Source organism: Plectropomus leopardus, chromosome 23 (genome assembly GCF_026936395.1).
Source record: "Plectropomus leopardus strain MGB_pleo_1.0 chromosome 23, ASM2693639v1, whole genome shotgun sequence".
Taxonomy (NCBI): domain Eukaryota; kingdom Metazoa; phylum Chordata; class Actinopteri; order Perciformes; family Serranidae; genus Plectropomus; species Plectropomus leopardus.
This window is the reverse complement of record NC_142198.1, coordinates 24,435,684-24,452,500: the sequence shown is the minus strand read 5'-3', so window position 1 is coordinate 24,452,500 and position 16,817 is coordinate 24,435,684. Positions and strand designations below refer to the sequence as shown.

The window sequence follows — 16,817 nt, the reverse complement described above, 5'->3', positions numbered from 1 at the left end:
TTATTCAAGCAGAAAAAGAAATAAAGAAGAAAATAGCCTAAATGTCTTCCTTAAAAACATCCAAAATTTTCAAAGAAAAAAATAAAGCAGATTTTTCCCCCAAACTGTGAGAGCAGAGCTGCTGACGCTCCGATCAGAGGACGAGATCATCGTATAACACAGACGATCAATGACTGTTATTGGCAGATGATGTCATTGTTATTGTTTACAAACAGCTGCTGACACGTATGTTACATGTCACTCTAGAGGTCCACGCTGTTGTGTTAAAGCCCTGTAGTTTCCGTGGTGCCGGCATGCTGTCTAAAATAACACAATACAGACACATGATGCTGACGTCTGATTGGCTCTGAGGTCGCTCAGCTTTACATAACTGCACTATGATGTCATATTTCCTAGCATGCATCAGTGCAGCTACTGTTTGGCCTTGATGGTGACTGAAGGACACACACACACACACACACACACACTGATGCATGCACACACACATACACACACACACTGATGCATGCACACACACACACACACACGCACACACACACACACACACTCTGATGCACGCACACACACACACACACTCTGATGCATGCACACAATAAATTGAAGTAAACGCCACCAGAGACAAGAGGGTGTGTATGTTTCTGTGTGTGTTAATCTGGATTAAGCAGACGAGGTTGATTGGACTGTAATCTATCCACACACACACACACACACACACACACACACACACACGTTGGTATGACTGTAGACCAGTACAGCATGTTAATACCTCAGCTGTGTGTGCGTTATCAGGTCACGTGTGTTCTGAGTAACAGATCCATGTCGGCCAAAATATCATCGGAAACATCAGGAGACGAGTCATCGGTCTGTTCCTGTTTCCAAATGAGACGTTTGAGGTCACGGACGGTGCTGAGAGCGAGTCCACGTTTCTGCCAGTGAGGGTTAGGGTTACTAACCCAGTGACAGTGAGGTCGTCGGGTCAGAGATTCTGCTGATAATCAATGTGATGAAACATGCCGATGTCCGATATTGATACAAGCGATCAGCTCACGTGATCAGGTCTCTGTTCATACCTGCAAACTCAGAATAGGTAACAAAGGTGTCAAATACCCTGAACCCTGCAGGGGGGGCCCGGGGGCACGCTCCCCCAGGAAGAACATTTTTTTCTTTAAAATGTTGCATTCAGGGAGGCTTCCGGTTGCGGTACTGAGAGGATGACAGCCTACATTTTTAGCTCCCGGAAGGTTTTACAAATTAACCCCTAAAACTTGATTTTTGTCAATCCTGGTGGACTTTTTTTTTTAATAAAAGAATGAGGAAAGGGGTTACTACTAGAAGTGGATTAAGCATGGGTTTAACAGAAGATGACCCAGACTCGAGACACAGCCGAAGCAGCTCTCCGGATTTAGAGCCACATGAGGAAGATAGCCCCGAAGCTAGCTTGAAAAGTATCCTCAACGAAATTCGTGAATTCAGAAGAGACAACGGCGCAACTCTCCGACATTAAAGACGAGATAAAGAGAGCAAACAACAGACTGGATGAAGTAGAAGGGAGGATAGACGAAACGGAGACCGTGCTTCAAGCAACATCAACGTTAATCAAGCGGCTAACACAGCGCCAGGCTAGCTTGGAAGCGAGGCTGATTGACCAGGAAGCTCGAGCACGGAGAGATAAAGAGGGCACGGACATGGCTGGTTTCCTGGATAACCTGTTGAAAACCTCACTTGGTTTTTCACATGACGAAGACCTCAAAATTGAACGAGCACATCGAGCACTGGCACCGAAGCCTACCGGCACAGTCAAGGTCTCGGTCCATAGTGGTCAGGTTTGGTAGCTGGCGGATGAAAGAAGAGGTGATAAAGAGAGCTTGGCAGAAAAAGAAAGTGTTTTGTGACAACGTTCGTTTCTATGTCGACCAAGACTTTCCTCCTGAGGTGCTAAAGAAACGCAGCGAATACATCGAAGCCAAAAAGGTGCTGAGAGAAAAACAAATAAAGTTTCAGACACCTTATCCTGCAAAGATGCGGATCTTTTATGATGACGGCACCCGGCTGTTCCAGAGTGCTGCGGAGGCTACGAGGGACATGTCGGCGCGAGGGTTTCCAGTTACGGTGGTGAAGACCCCCACCACACCAGACCAAGAGGAGATCCAGCTTCTGTCTACCTGGCAGGTGGCGGGGAGAAGAGGAGATCAGGTCGGAAATCAGGAGCCTGTCGCTGTGGACGGCAGCACACAATCGAAACATCAACGCTCTCATTTTAAAGACAGACTGAAGGAGTTTAGAAGACAGCCTTCTTAAGACACTAACTGATCATCGATGGATCATCGCCTCGCACTTTACAGATAAGTCTTACCTGATTTTATAGTGAAACATGTAGCTTACATTTCATTTTGTTCTGACTAAGCGTGCAGAAAACTGCCATAGAGTTTTGCTTTACCTGGACTGGACCCACGTCTGATCACAGTCTGCACTTCTAATTTCTTTGTTTAATCAGATGAAACGGGACTTGTTAGGCAAACCATCCTCGATTTGTTTATTTTTCTATTTTTTGTTTGGACTCTGGCTGAAATGCAGCCACATCTCAGGGCCCCGCTACTGCAAAGTGGGACGTTCCCTTACGAGGGCTTTGATCTTACAAGGTCCCACAAGGCTCTTTTGAAGCGAGCCTCACCATCGGAAGCAATTGTTCTGAACTGTTCTACTGATGTTCTGTTTCAGATTGTTTTATATCGTTTTCATTCGTGTTTTTTGGGAAAGATTGGTTTAGTACACGTACATCTAGGGACACCAGGAGAGATTTTTGGGTGTGTGACAACCAATGTAGACCACAGTAATAGACAATGAATAGGCAAATCCTTAAAGTGATCTCTCTTAATGTGAATGGGATTTTGAACCCAGCTACGAGGAGGCAGATATTGACAAAAATGAAAAGGGAGAATGCGCAGTTTGTGCTTTTGCAAGAGACACACCTTACCCCACTGGAACATGAAAAACTTAAAAGAATGGGTTTCTCAAGGGTTTTTTACTCATCTTATGAATCAGGCCACAGGAGAGGCGTAGCAACTTTGATCTCACAACAAATACCATTTGAACAAATTTCAGAGACATCTGACAAGGAAGGGAGATATGTAGTAGTCTCAGGAAAAATACATGATGTAATTATAACAATTTGTAATGTTTATGCTCCCCCTGGAAGTAACTTCCCATTTTATAGAAACATTTTTGATTTGATGATTGAGGGCACAGGGGTCGTCATATGTGGTGGAGATTTTAATATCCGTCTTAATCCAAAACAGGATTCATCTAAAAACTCGGTTACCACGCGACTACATAGGAAAATTAATGCTTTAATGGCAGAACTTGGTATACTAGATTTATGGAGGGATTTCTATCCGTCAGGCCGTGATTATACTTTTTACTCACATCCACATGATGCTTATTCAAGGATAGATTATTTTTTTGTATTAAAGAGAGATCGTCATAGAATACGTGAATGCGAAATTGGATGTATTGATTTATCTGATCATGCTCCCCTCTCCTGTACTGTGGATATTATTGATAACCTGGGCAGAACTTTGTGGAGGTTGAACACCAATACCTTAAATAATCCAGGATTTAAAACCCAAATGAGAGAGGAAATAAAAAGGTTTCTTGAAGAAAATGATAATGGAGAAGTCGACTCAGCTATAATATGGGATACCTTAAACGCTGTTATTAGAGGGAGAATTATATCATTCTGTGCCTATGAAAAGAAACAAAAACAATTAAGATTAATAGACCTTAATAAAGAATTGAAAGATCTCGAGACACAACATAAAAGAGAACAAAAACCGGAAACACTAACTAGAATAAAAGCAATTAGAAACAAAATAAATATTATATATACACAGCAAATTGAAAAAAAGATGATATTTACAAGACAAACTTATTATGAGTCAGGAGCGAAATCATTAAAAATCTTATCGAGAAAACTGCAAAAGCAACGGGCAGACAACACAATATACAAAATAAAAGATATAGACTCTAAAACTATACAGTATAAACAAGAAGAAATACAAAGAACATTCAGAAAATACTACAAGTGCCTGTATACACAACCCCAATTAGAAGGTGACCCACAAATTGATAACTTCTTAAAATCTCTCAATTTACCTGCTATATCAGAAGAACAAAATGAAATATTAATAGCCCCTATAACCGAGTTAGAGTTGAATAGGGCCATTACCACCCTGAAAGCAAACAAATCACCTGGCCCGGATGGCTTCCCTTCAGAGTGGTACAAGACATTTAAAGCTGAGTTAGTGCCAATCCTTCTCCGAGCTTGTAATACGACATTAAAAGATGCTAAAATGCCCCCATCCTGGAATGAGGCAGTGATTTCCGTAATTCCTAAGGAGGGGAAAAATAAATTAGAGTGCAGTTCATACAGACCTATCTCGGTGCTAAATGTTGACTATAAGCTTTATACTACTATCCTCGCTAGAAGACTGGATAAGGTCCTCCCTCAGCTCATACACAATGATCAGACTGGATTTATCTCACAAAGACAGACTCATGACAATATCAAACGATCATTACACATATTACATCATGTCCAAGAAAATAATATTGAAGCCTGTCTAGTTAGTTTAGACGCTGAGAAGGCTTTTGACTCAGTAAGTTGGCCTTTCCTTTACAGAGTTCTAGAAAGATTCGACATGGACAATATTTTTATTAGAGGGATCCGCACATTATACAACAAACCATCGGCCCAGCTAAAAATAAATGGATACCTTTCAGATATCATCATACTAGAACGTGGCTCGAGACAGGGATGCCCAATTTCGCCCCTGCTATTTGCACTCTATATAGAGCCTCTAGCTCAGTGGATAAGACAGACTCATAATATTAAAGGCATCTGCATTAACGGAGTAGATCACAAGGTGGCCCTTCTAATTCACTACCCAAATTAATGGTCATTCTAGAAACATTTGGTAATTATTCAGGCTACAAATTAAATATACAAAAGACACAAATTTTGCCTATCAATTATCAACCCACAAAGCAACTTAAGGAGAAATTCCATATTAATTGGGATCAGATTTCATTAAAATATCTAGGAATAAACTTACCAAAAAGAATTCGAACACTGGCGGAGATAAATTACGGCCCCCTCTTAATGAAAATTAAAGAAGACATAAATAGATGGAATTCAATTTCTTTCCTTAGTCTTATTCACAGAATCGATTCTGTAAGAATGAATATTCTCCCACGGTACCTGTTTTTATTTCAGGCACTCCCTGTAGAAATTTCCTCAAAACAATTTTCTGAACTGAACAACATTGTTTCCAGATTTATTTGGCAGGGTAAAAAACCCAGAGTTAGATTTAAAACTTTACAGCTTTCAAAGGAGCAAGGGGGAATGGCACTACCTGATTTTAAACATTATTATTATGCAGCTCAAATTAGACCCCTAATTAATTTGTGTAACCCATCCTTTCAAGCCAGATGGAAAGATATCGAACTCTCCACACTGGTTGACCCTCCAATACAAGCAGTACTACCTCACAAACGTCTGGGAAGATTTGTAGATAAGATACAGAACCCATGGATCAAAGTGCAGTTAAAAATTTGGAATATGATAAGAGATGAGTATAAATTGAGTAATAAATTACAAATAATTCAATGGTGTGCCTACGATCCGGAGTTTAGGCCTAACACAATAGATAAGGGATTTAAATCATGGATTTCAAAAGGAATAACAACATACTACTCTCTTACAGAAAAGGGACAACTCAAAAATTTTGAAAAGTTGTCGAAAGACTATAGTCTCGAAAGAATTGATTTTTTTAGATTACTCCAGGTAAGCAACCGTTTTGAACATATCAGAAAGGAAACAGACCTTGATGATCCGATAACGATGATTTTTATTGACGCTTATCGAAGTAAATCTAATAAAGGTGTCATCTCTAGAATCTATAAAGGTCTACTATCTAAAAAGTCCCACAATACAGGATATGTTAAGGAAAAATGGGAGAGAGAGGGTAATCTGGTAATACCTGAAGAGGACTGGCTCGACATCTGCCAGTCCCAGTGGAAATGCACCAGCTCTCATGTATGGTGAGAGTTCGGATGGAAGTGTATGGTCCGTTTCTTCATTACACCAAAACAAAAGGCACATCTTACTGGAGGGGAAGCTATGTGCTGGAGACAGTGTGGACACCGGGAAGCCAGTCACTGGCATATTTTCTGGGAGTGCCCAGTGGTTAAACTCTTCTGGACAGAGCTCCACAAAGCATTAGGAGGCATGTTTAATTTTAAACTACCGATGCAGTTTTCCACATTGTTTCTAGGAAATTTAGATCTACAGGTCAGGCAAGCTGATAAATACTTATTTGGTACTTTAATAACTGCTGGTAAAAAAGCCATTACAAGGCACTGGCTGCTTCCTGACCCACCCACAACACAGGAGTGGATAAGTCTAGTAAATGACATTTATCTCGTGGAAAAGATTACCTTCTCCCTTCGCCTTCAGAAAAACACATTTATTCAACGGTGGGCCAAACGGGTTAGATATGCTAATCCTGAACAGACAGAAGTATCAGATGGTTGACCCTGTAATATTGTTCATATATTTTATTATTGAATGTTTTATTGGGTCTAACGAGCAGTTTGTGTCTCTTATATCTTATTTCAAAACTCCCTGGTGGTCATTCCCTTATTTGCTTTTTTGTATATGTCTATCTTTCCCATTTTGTTTAGTGTTCAAAATTTTCAATTTTCAATTTTTTTTTGTATTTTGTTTCTTGTTTTTAAACAAAAATTTTAATTGTGTGCGGCAACAATAACTTGTTATGTTATTTGAAAGTAAGCACTGTGTTATAATGCTCTCACAAAATAAAAATAAACAATGTCAAAAAAAAAAAAATGTTGCATTCAGGTGAAAATTAAGGGAACATTTACTTCAGGCAAAAATCACATTTATTATTCAGTGTTTTTTAAAAACGTCCACAGATAACTTTTGTTTTAGCACACGAGTATGATTTATGATTTAAGTATATATTCCACAACACAACGGCTGTAAGACAATGAAAAACCTGCTTTCAGATCGGTTCCCTATAAGCCGTATTTCCGGATACAATACTGCCCCCGGGTACGAGTTTGTGGGAGAAATAACTCCGAGTTAAATCTGGTGTTGCTGGTTGAGAGTTTCACCGATACGCTGTAACCGAGCTACTTAAAGAGCTGTCGCGGCTGAACGCCGACTCCACGATTCGCCTCGTTCTGCTTTGAGGCCCGTCGTGTTCCGGTTTATGAGGGACCGTTTTCACTAAACCGGGACAACAGCGGGTCTGGTCGCAGGTTTCATCACGTTACATGTTTTTTTGCCCCTCCTAGCTTATGATCTGGTCAGAAATCAGCGTGTCGGCTGATTCTGATGCTTCACTCAAAAGCTGCTATCTGCTGATTCAGGTTACAAACTGAAAGAGCTTTCCATAATCAATTATTGGTAAAATTAACAATTGATCAATTATTATTATTTTGTATTAAATCATAAAAAAGTTGCTTGTTTCTCACAGTATCAGCTGTTTGAAAACTTCCAGCAGCAGGACGAGTAGAACCTGACGGCGAAAAAAGCCTATCGATCGACAACGGATTAATCAATCATTGATTAAATGTTATCATTGATCACTGCTGATACCATCCCTTCTGCCAGGATCAGGATCGGGACCAGGATCAGGACCAGATCCCGTTAATCTGCAGCAGAGGACACGTCTGATGACATTAACTTGTTAACAGCTTCAGCTCCAGGTCACATCTAACTGTCTGAGGAGTCCTCCAGGTCCTGGAAATCTAACACGCCTCCACTGAGGAGTCCTCCAGGTCCTGGAAATCTAACACGCCTCCACTGAGGAGTCCTCCAGGTCCTGGAAATCAAACATGCCTCCACTGAGGAGTCCTCCAGGTCCTGGAAATCTAACACGCCTCCACTGAGGAGTCCTCCAGGTCCTGGAAATCAAACATGCCTCCACTGAGGAGTCCTCCAGGTCCTGGAAATCTAACATGCCTTCACTGAGGAGTCCTCCAGGTCCTGGAGACTCTGGAAAAGTCTTGGAAAATGTTCCTTGGGACCCTGGTGGAGCACTGACAGCTCCTTGAATAAAATCAAAGGGTCCTTGAGGAGCTTCCAGGCAGATTCTTCTGCCCCCTCATTTGGTTTTCAAGACCTCGTCTCCGTACACGTTCTGGAAGCTCAGAGTTCTCCAGATGTCACGCGTTTGTTGACATGTTTGTTAATGTGTTTGTTTACGTGTTTTTGACATGTTGAGGTTTTTGCTGACATGCTGATGTGTTATTGATGTGTTATTGATGTGTTATTGATATGTTTGTTGTGTGTTATTGATGCGTTATTGATATGTTATTGATGTGTTATTGATATGTTTGTTGTGTGTTATTGATGTGTTATTGATATGTTTGTTGTGTGTTATTGATGCGTTATTGATATGTTATTGATGTGTTATTGATGTGTTATTGATATGTTTGTTGTGTGTTATTGATGTGTTATTGATGTGTTGTTAACATGTTTGTTTATGTGTCTGTTGATCTGTTGTTGACGTGTTTGTTGTTCATGTGTTGACGTGTTCAGAGACGCTACAGGATTCTCGTTTCGGACGTCAGTCGATGAAATGGTGGTTGCGTTGAGTTGTTGTCTAACTTTTAACAAGAAACGTCATTTTCCTCTGCGTCATCGTCTCTATATCTCTGTCCTCATCTCTGTCCTCCGTCCTCATCTCTGTATTTCTGTCCTCTGTCCTCATTTCTGTATCTCTGTCCTCAGTCCTCATCTCTGTCCTCCGTCCTCATCTCCGTATCTCTGTCCTCATCTCTGTCCTCTGTCCTCATCTCTGTCCTCATCTCCGTATCTCTGTCCTCTGTCCTCATCTCTGTCCTCCGTCCTCATCTCTGTATCTCTGTCCTCATCTCTGTATCTCTGTCCTCTGTATCGCTGTCCTCATCTCTGTATCTCTGTCCTCAGTCCTCATCTCTGTCCTCCGTCCTCATCTCTGTATCTCTGTCCTCAGTCCTCATCTCTGTATCTCTGTCCTCATCTCTGTATCGCTGTCCTCATCTCCGTATCTCTGTCCTCTGTCCTCATCTCTGTCCTCATCTCCGTATCTCTGTCCTCTGCGTCACGTGACTCTCCCGTTAGCATGCTAACCGTTAGCCTCGATGGCCTCTAGACACTGAGTAGTGTCCGCGTTGGCGTTGCTTGGTGGCGGTGATCCCACCACTTTAACACCAAACGTGTCGTAACCACGAGCTCAGAGAGTAAACTGTAAGAGCTGACAGCCAATCAGAGCGCAGGATTCTCTGTTGCCATATATTCATACACATATGTATGTTTGTGTATATATGTGTGTGTGTGTGTGTGTGTGTGTGTGTGTGTCTCCAACAGAGAGACAAAGAGACAGACGGAGACAGAGGGACAGATTATCCCCTCCCCCCCTCGTCCAACAGTGAATGTAGGTCAGGCTGAGGGGGCGGGGCTAATCTCAAGAGGATTATAAAGATGATATTTAGAGAGGAGGAGGTGACGTCCTTCACTGTATCACGACAGAATCGTACTGAGCTGAAATAGTGTGTGAACGCTGCATGTTGAAAAGCTGATTCTGCTCTGAGGAGCCGGTTTATTGTGCGAGAAGAAGCAGGAAACGCTGGAAAAGTGTGAATACGTTTATTTAGTGTGAATGTTGTTGAATGAAACTGATGCTGCTCTGCAGAGGAGAGTGAACGAGTCTAGTTAGTGTGAATATCAGCGAAAAGCTGAACAACACCTGAGAGATAAACTGTAAACGTCACAGACACCTGTGAAAAGTGTGTGTGTGTGTGTGTGTGTGTGTGTGTGTGTCTGTGAGACCGCCAGTTAAAGAGAACAGCATCTTAACCAGAACCCAAACAGCTCTTCAAACCTCAACATATGAGTGGGATTTAAAGGTTGAACGAAACCCTGAAAGTTGATTAAGGTGTGAACGGAGTCTCGGCGTGAATGTTTGAATGAATCAGTCTGAATTGAATCAGTTGGAGGAAAAATCAAACATGAAAAGAGGCAGAAGAGCATGACGACTCCCGTTCTCTCCTCAGGTCTCATCCTGCTCTTCTACCTGGTCTTCTACCTGTTCCTGGCCGGGATGTTCGCTCTGACCATGTACATCATGCTGCTGACGCTCGACGACTACAAACCCACCTGGCAGGACCGCCTGGCCACTCCAGGTAATCAAAACAAACACACCTGAAGCAGGACCACCTGGACACTCCAGGAAACAGAACACATCCTGCCTGTGATTGGTTAATGAGGCTCAGCCTGTGATTGGTTAACGAGGCTCAGCCTTTGATTGGTTAACGAGGCTCAGCCAGTGATTGGTTAATGAGGCTCAGCCTGTGATTGGTTAACGAGGCTCAGCCTGTGATTGGTTAATGAGGCTCAGCCTGTGATTGGTTAACGAGGCTCAGCCTGTGATTGGTTAACGAGGCTCAGCCTGTGATTGGTTAACGAGGCTCAGCCTGTGATTGGTTAACGAGGCTCAGCCTGTGATTGGTTAATGAGTGTTTTCTGTTTCAGGGATGATGATTCGTCCGAAGGGCGATCAGCTGGAGATCAGCTTCTCGGTGTCAAACACGGAGAGCTGGGACGGTTTCATCCAGAACCTCAACAACTTCCTGTCTCGTAAGGCGCTCGTTAATTAATTATATTTAATGATGTCATAGATCGTTATTTTTAGAGAAACAACTAAACAAATATCATGTTTATTTATTCCAACCTGTCTGTCTGTCTGTCTGTCTGTCTCCAGCGTACAACGACAGCTATCAGGTTCAGACTAATGATAACTGCACCCCGGATCAATACTTCATTCAAGAGGACAGCGGAGAGGTAAACCTGTCTGTCTCTACACCTGTCTGCCTCTCTACACCTGTCTGTCTCTCCACCTGTCTGTCTCACTCTCTACTGTATCTGTCTGTTTCTTTCCACTTGTTTGTCTCACTCTCTGTCTCTCTACCTCTCTGTCTGTCATTCTGTCTCTCTCCACCTGTCTGTCTGCCTGCCTGTCTGTCTGTCTGTCTCTCTACCTGTCTGTCTGTGTGTTCAGGTGCGGAACAATCCCAAGCGTTCCTGTCAGTTTAACCGGACCATGCTGGAGGACTGTTCTGGGATTTCGGATCGTTTCTATGGTTACAGCCGGGGACAGCCCTGCGTCCTCATCAAGCTCAACCGGGTGACTGACCTCTGACCCCAAACACCACACTGACCTCTGACCTCTGACCTCAGCACTCAGTTCAGAGACAGACACATTCTGACCTGTCTGTCCACCTGTCTGTCTCTACAGGTCATCGGCATGTTGCCGGGAAAGGACCGTCAGTCTCCGTACGTCACCTGTGGAGCCAAGGTCAGAACCTGTCTGTCTGTCCACTCTCCTGTCCACCTGTCTGTCCACTCACCTGTCTGTCTGTCTGTCCACTCACCTGTCTGTCTGTCTGTCCACTCACCTGTCCACCTGTCTGTCCACTCTCCTTTCCGTCTGTCTGTCCACTCTCCTGTCTGTCTGTCTGTCCACTCACATGTCCGTCTGTCTGTCCAATCACCTGTCCACCTCTGTCCATTCACCTGTCTGTCTGTCTGCAAACACCTGTCTGTCTCTCATGCTTGTCTTTTTGTCCGTCCATCATCAGAGGTACAGAGTGGACAAAAATGAGTGGGTAAGAACCGTAGAAAGAACGTAGAACATGAACAGAAGCTCTCCTGGTTACGATTGTAGTGTGAACTGCAGGTTATTGATGACTGATCACAAGTATTGATCTGTATGTGTGTGTGTGTGTGTGTGTGTGTGTGTGTGTAGAAGGAGGACAGTGATAAGATCGGACCTCTGGTTTATTTTCCTCCAAACGGAACCTTCAACCTCATGTATTACCCGTACTACGGCAAGAAGGCTCAGGTAACACACACACACACACACACACTGAACATACACACACACACACTGTACACACATACACACACACACTGTACACACATACACACACACTCACACTATACACACACACTGTACACACACATACACACACACACACACTGTACACACATACACACACACTGTACACACACACACACACACACACACACACACACACACACACACACACACACACACTGTACACACACACACACACACACACACACACACACTGTACACACACACACACACTATACACACACACTGTACACACACACACACACACACACACACTGTACACACATACACACACACACACACACACACACACACACACACACACACACACACTGTACACACACACACACACACACTGTACACACATACACACACACACACACTATACACACACACTGTACACACACATACACACACTGAACATACACACACACACTGTACACACACACTGTACACACACACACACTGTACACACATACACACACACACACACACACACTCACACTATACACACACACTGTACACACACACACACACACACACACTGTACACACACACACACTGTACAAACACAGTGGACACACACACACACACACACACTGTACACACACACACACACACTGTACACACTCACACACAGACACACACACACTGAACATACACACACACACACACTACACAAACACACACAGACACACAGACACAGACACAGACACAAACACACACAGACACACAGACACAGACACAGACACACACACACACACACACACACACACAGTGTGTATCAGTGGGTCAGAGAACGAGCCTCATTATCCAACAGGTGAGACTTCACCTGCTGCAGTGATGTCACATGTCTCTCAGTGATGTCACATGTCTCTCAGTGATGTCACATGTCTCTCAGTGATGTCACATGTCTCTCAGTGATGTCATATGTCTCTCAGTGATGTCACGTCCTCCGTGTCCCTCTGTGTCTCAGGTGAACTACACTCAGCCGCTGGTGGCCGTGAAGTTCCTGAACGCGTCACTAAACGCCGACATCAACGTCGAGTGTAAGATCAACTCCAACACGATCGCCATCGGCAGCGAGCGCGACAAGTTCGCCGGACGGATTTCCTTCAAGCTACGAATCAACGACAAATAAACACACACAAACACACACACACTGATGCACACATACAGATACACACTGTAACACACAAACATACAGATACACACTATAACACACACACACTGACGCACTCACATAGTGTAACACACACATACATACTGTGACACACACACAGACACTGTTACACACACACATACTGTGACATACACATATACACACTGTAACACACAAACACACACACTGAAGCACATACATACATATACGCACTGTAACACACAAACATACAGATACACACTATAACACACACACACACACACACACTGAAACACTCACATACTGTAACACACACACACACACACACACAGATACACACTATAACAAACACACACACTGAAACACTCACATACTGTAACACACACACACAGATACACACTGTAACACACACACACACACACACACACACACACTCAGTCTGCTGTCCCTGTATGTGTCGGGTCGTGATGCGTTCACTGACCGTCTGAATTATGTCCTCCAGTCTTTTGTCCTCAGCTGAGCCTCAGACACACACACACACACACACACACACACACACACACACACACACACACACACACTAAACCGACCAATCAGCACGCACACACGCTGTGATGTCACCGGACAGACGGACAGGAGGATCCTCACCTCCGTCATCTTCATCATCACCATCATCATCGATCTGCACGAGCACCAAACTTCGGATCAATCAGCTGATGTGTTTACTGTTTGTTTATTCACGTTGTCATTTATTTATTTATTACCTGTTTATTTATCATTTATTGTTTATTTATGAAATGTTTTGTTTTTGTACATCGACATCACAAACATCAGAGACGCCAGGTGGCTTCAGGTGAGACCGGCTCTGATTGGCTGCTCAGAAAGGGTCTGACAGGTTCCTCAGAAACCAGTTTAACATCAGAAACCAGTTTAACATCGGAAACCAGTTCGTCATTGGAAACCAGTTTAACATCAGAAACCAGTTCATCATTGGAAACCAGTTCATCAGAAACCAGTTTAACATCAGAAACCAGTTTAACACCAGAAACCAGTTCATCAGAAACCAGTTTAACGTCAGAAACCAGTTTAAGATCAGATACCAGTTCATCATTGGAAACCAGTTCATCAGAAACCAGTTCATCAGAAACCAGTTTAACGTCAGAAACCAGTTAAACATCAGAAACCGGTTTAACACCAGAAACCAGTTTAACACCAGAAACCAGTTTAACATTGGAAACCAGTTTAACACTGGAAACCAGTTCATCAGACACCAGTTTAACACGGGAAACTAGTTCATCAGAAACCAGTTTAACATCAGAAACCAGTTTAAAACCTGAAACCAGTTTAACATCAGAAACCAGTTTAACATCAGAATCCACTTTAACATCAGAAACCAGTTTAACATCAGAAACCAGTTTAAAACCTGAAACTAGTTTAACATCAGAAACCAGTTTAACATCAGATTCCACTTTAACATCAGAAACCAGTTTATCATCAGAAACCAGTTTAACATCAGAATCCACTTTTACATCAGAAACCAGTTTAACGTCACAAACCAGTTTAACATTGGAAAACAGTTAATCAGAAACCATTTTAACATCTGAAACCAGTTCATCAGATTCCAGTTCAGGGAGTCGACAGCCAATCAGACGCAGCGTTCGTAACCTTGGCAACTGTGTTACTCAGTTAGTGACATCATGAGTTAGTTTACAGGTCAAGAAATCGTTAGGTGTATTTTTTTTGTTGTTGATTTGTTTACGTGTTTGTTTACTGTTGTCACCATGACAACCAGGCCATGTGACACACCTGTCTCCTCACCTGTCAATCACTCTGTGCCACGTGGAAATGCCCGCCCCCAACTCGGCAAACGTCTTCCTTTAAGAAGAGACCGGCCAATCAGGCGGTCCGGCTGTATGATGTCATACCTGTCTGTGACTGGTTGATTTTTCCTGCCTGAGAATTTCCTAATGTTCAACAAATAAACTAAATAAACAAAAACAACACAAACTCGTGTGTCATTAATAAACTGGACTACAAACTCTGACACTTCCTGGTTTTAGGACTACAAACTGACACTTCCTGGTTTAAGGACTACAAACTGACACTTCCTGGTTTAAGGACTACAAACTAAAACTCTTCCTGGTTTTAGGACTACAAGAAGGGACCAGAGACAGGGACAGACAGCTCACAGAGGACAGCCTGTCCCTCTGTGTGTTACATCACTCTGGTGTTATATAAGTGATGCGGCAGCAGAGCGGCGCCCTCCTGTGGACACATTCAGCACTGACTGCACATTTTAACCGTTTCACTGCTGACAGATTTTAACTCAAACACCTTTATGTGTATCTGTGTATTTGTACACACATACACACTATATATGATATATGATATACTGTAAATATGGATACACACGTAAATATGTTTCCGTTAAATCTCGTCCTGCTGAGAAAAACATCTGTAACGTTCACAAACGTCAGTCTGTGGACAGAATTATTCTCATGAGCAGCACCAATATTTACTGATCTATAAGAAATATTTACTGATTTATAAGAAATATTTACTGATTTATATGAAATATTTACTGATTTATGTGAAATATTTACTGATTTATGTGAAATATTTACTGATTCATAAGAAATATTTACTGATTTATGTGAAATATTTACTGATTCATAAGAAATATTTACTGATTTATATGAAATATTTACTGATTTATGTGAAATATTTACTGATTTATGTGAAATATTTACTGATTCATAAGAAATATTTACTGATTTATATGAAATATTTACTGATTTATAAGAAATATTACCTGATTTATAAGAAATATTTACTGATCTATAAGAAATATTTACTGATTTATGTGAAATATTTACTGATTTATGTGAAATATTTACTGATTCATATGAAATATTTACTGATTTATGAAATATTTACCATCACGAGACTCTGAAAAACATCTCAGAAATTATTTTTAAAAATCACAGATATAATTTCTTTAATCAAAATATAATAAACTCACATTAAAATAAGGAACTAACTTCTTTTTGTCTCAGCGTCACTATTTTACCTTCACAAAATTAAACCGTTTATTTGAGCTTCAGACAGCAAATATCTAAATTATTTTATATAAGGAATAATTTAGTTGTGTTGTAAAATGAACCTTCTGAGCCTGATCAACATCAGTTTTTGTGCTTTGATCCTTTGAACTCTGAGCAAATTGATTTCCTTTAAAAACTTTATTTAAAAAAAAAAAGACATAAATTAAATTGGCATGAAATGTCCCACAAATTGAAAAAAAAAACACAAATAAAAAAATAATAAAAATAACCTGACAATTGCTTAAACCAAGAGAGCGTCAATAGAAAATGATCAAATAATGAGGAAAAAATATATTTACAATTTATATAGATTTATATTTAGGCTACAGAAAAAATAAAATTATTTTAAATTGAATTTAAACTTTTTATTATTATTTTGGGGTGATTTCTTGTGAAGTTTTTGTTGAGATTTTCAAAGAAAGTGAGGCGTTTTCTCGGGTTTCGAAGGGTTAATGTCATGAGCGTGTTTTTATAAACTTCACGTGTGAGATTTAACATGTTTAACCCCCGACACGCCGCGGCTGACTTCCTGTTTAAAGTCACCTGCAGCTCAGAGACCCACGAAGGGTT

General features: G+C 41.6%; 1 protein-coding gene across 2 annotated transcripts in view; it reads left to right on the top strand.

Annotated features, from left to right (window-relative positions):
• atp1b2a (ATPase Na+/K+ transporting subunit beta 2a) overlaps positions 1-15,153 on the top strand; it is a 24,388-nt gene extending 9,235 nt beyond the window's left edge. The window contains exons 2-9 of one of the 2 annotated variants that reach the window (XM_088073267.1): positions 10,123-10,251; positions 10,601-10,705; positions 10,830-10,909; positions 11,127-11,252; positions 11,364-11,423; positions 11,707-11,733; positions 11,874-11,969; positions 12,982-15,153. In XM_088073267.1, the coding sequence (XP_087929393.1) occupies positions 10,123-10,251; positions 10,601-10,705; positions 10,830-10,909; positions 11,127-11,252; positions 11,364-11,423; positions 11,707-11,733; positions 11,874-11,969; positions 12,982-13,146 (788 nt within the window). In that variant the 3' untranslated portion in view covers positions 13,147-15,153. The remainder of the gene's footprint in view (positions 1-10,122; positions 10,252-10,600; positions 10,706-10,829; positions 10,910-11,126; positions 11,253-11,363; positions 11,424-11,706; positions 11,734-11,873; positions 11,970-12,981) is intronic. The other variant, XM_088073269.1, reaches the window with a different exon arrangement.
• The last annotated feature ends 1,664 nt before the right edge of the window (positions 15,154-16,817 follow it).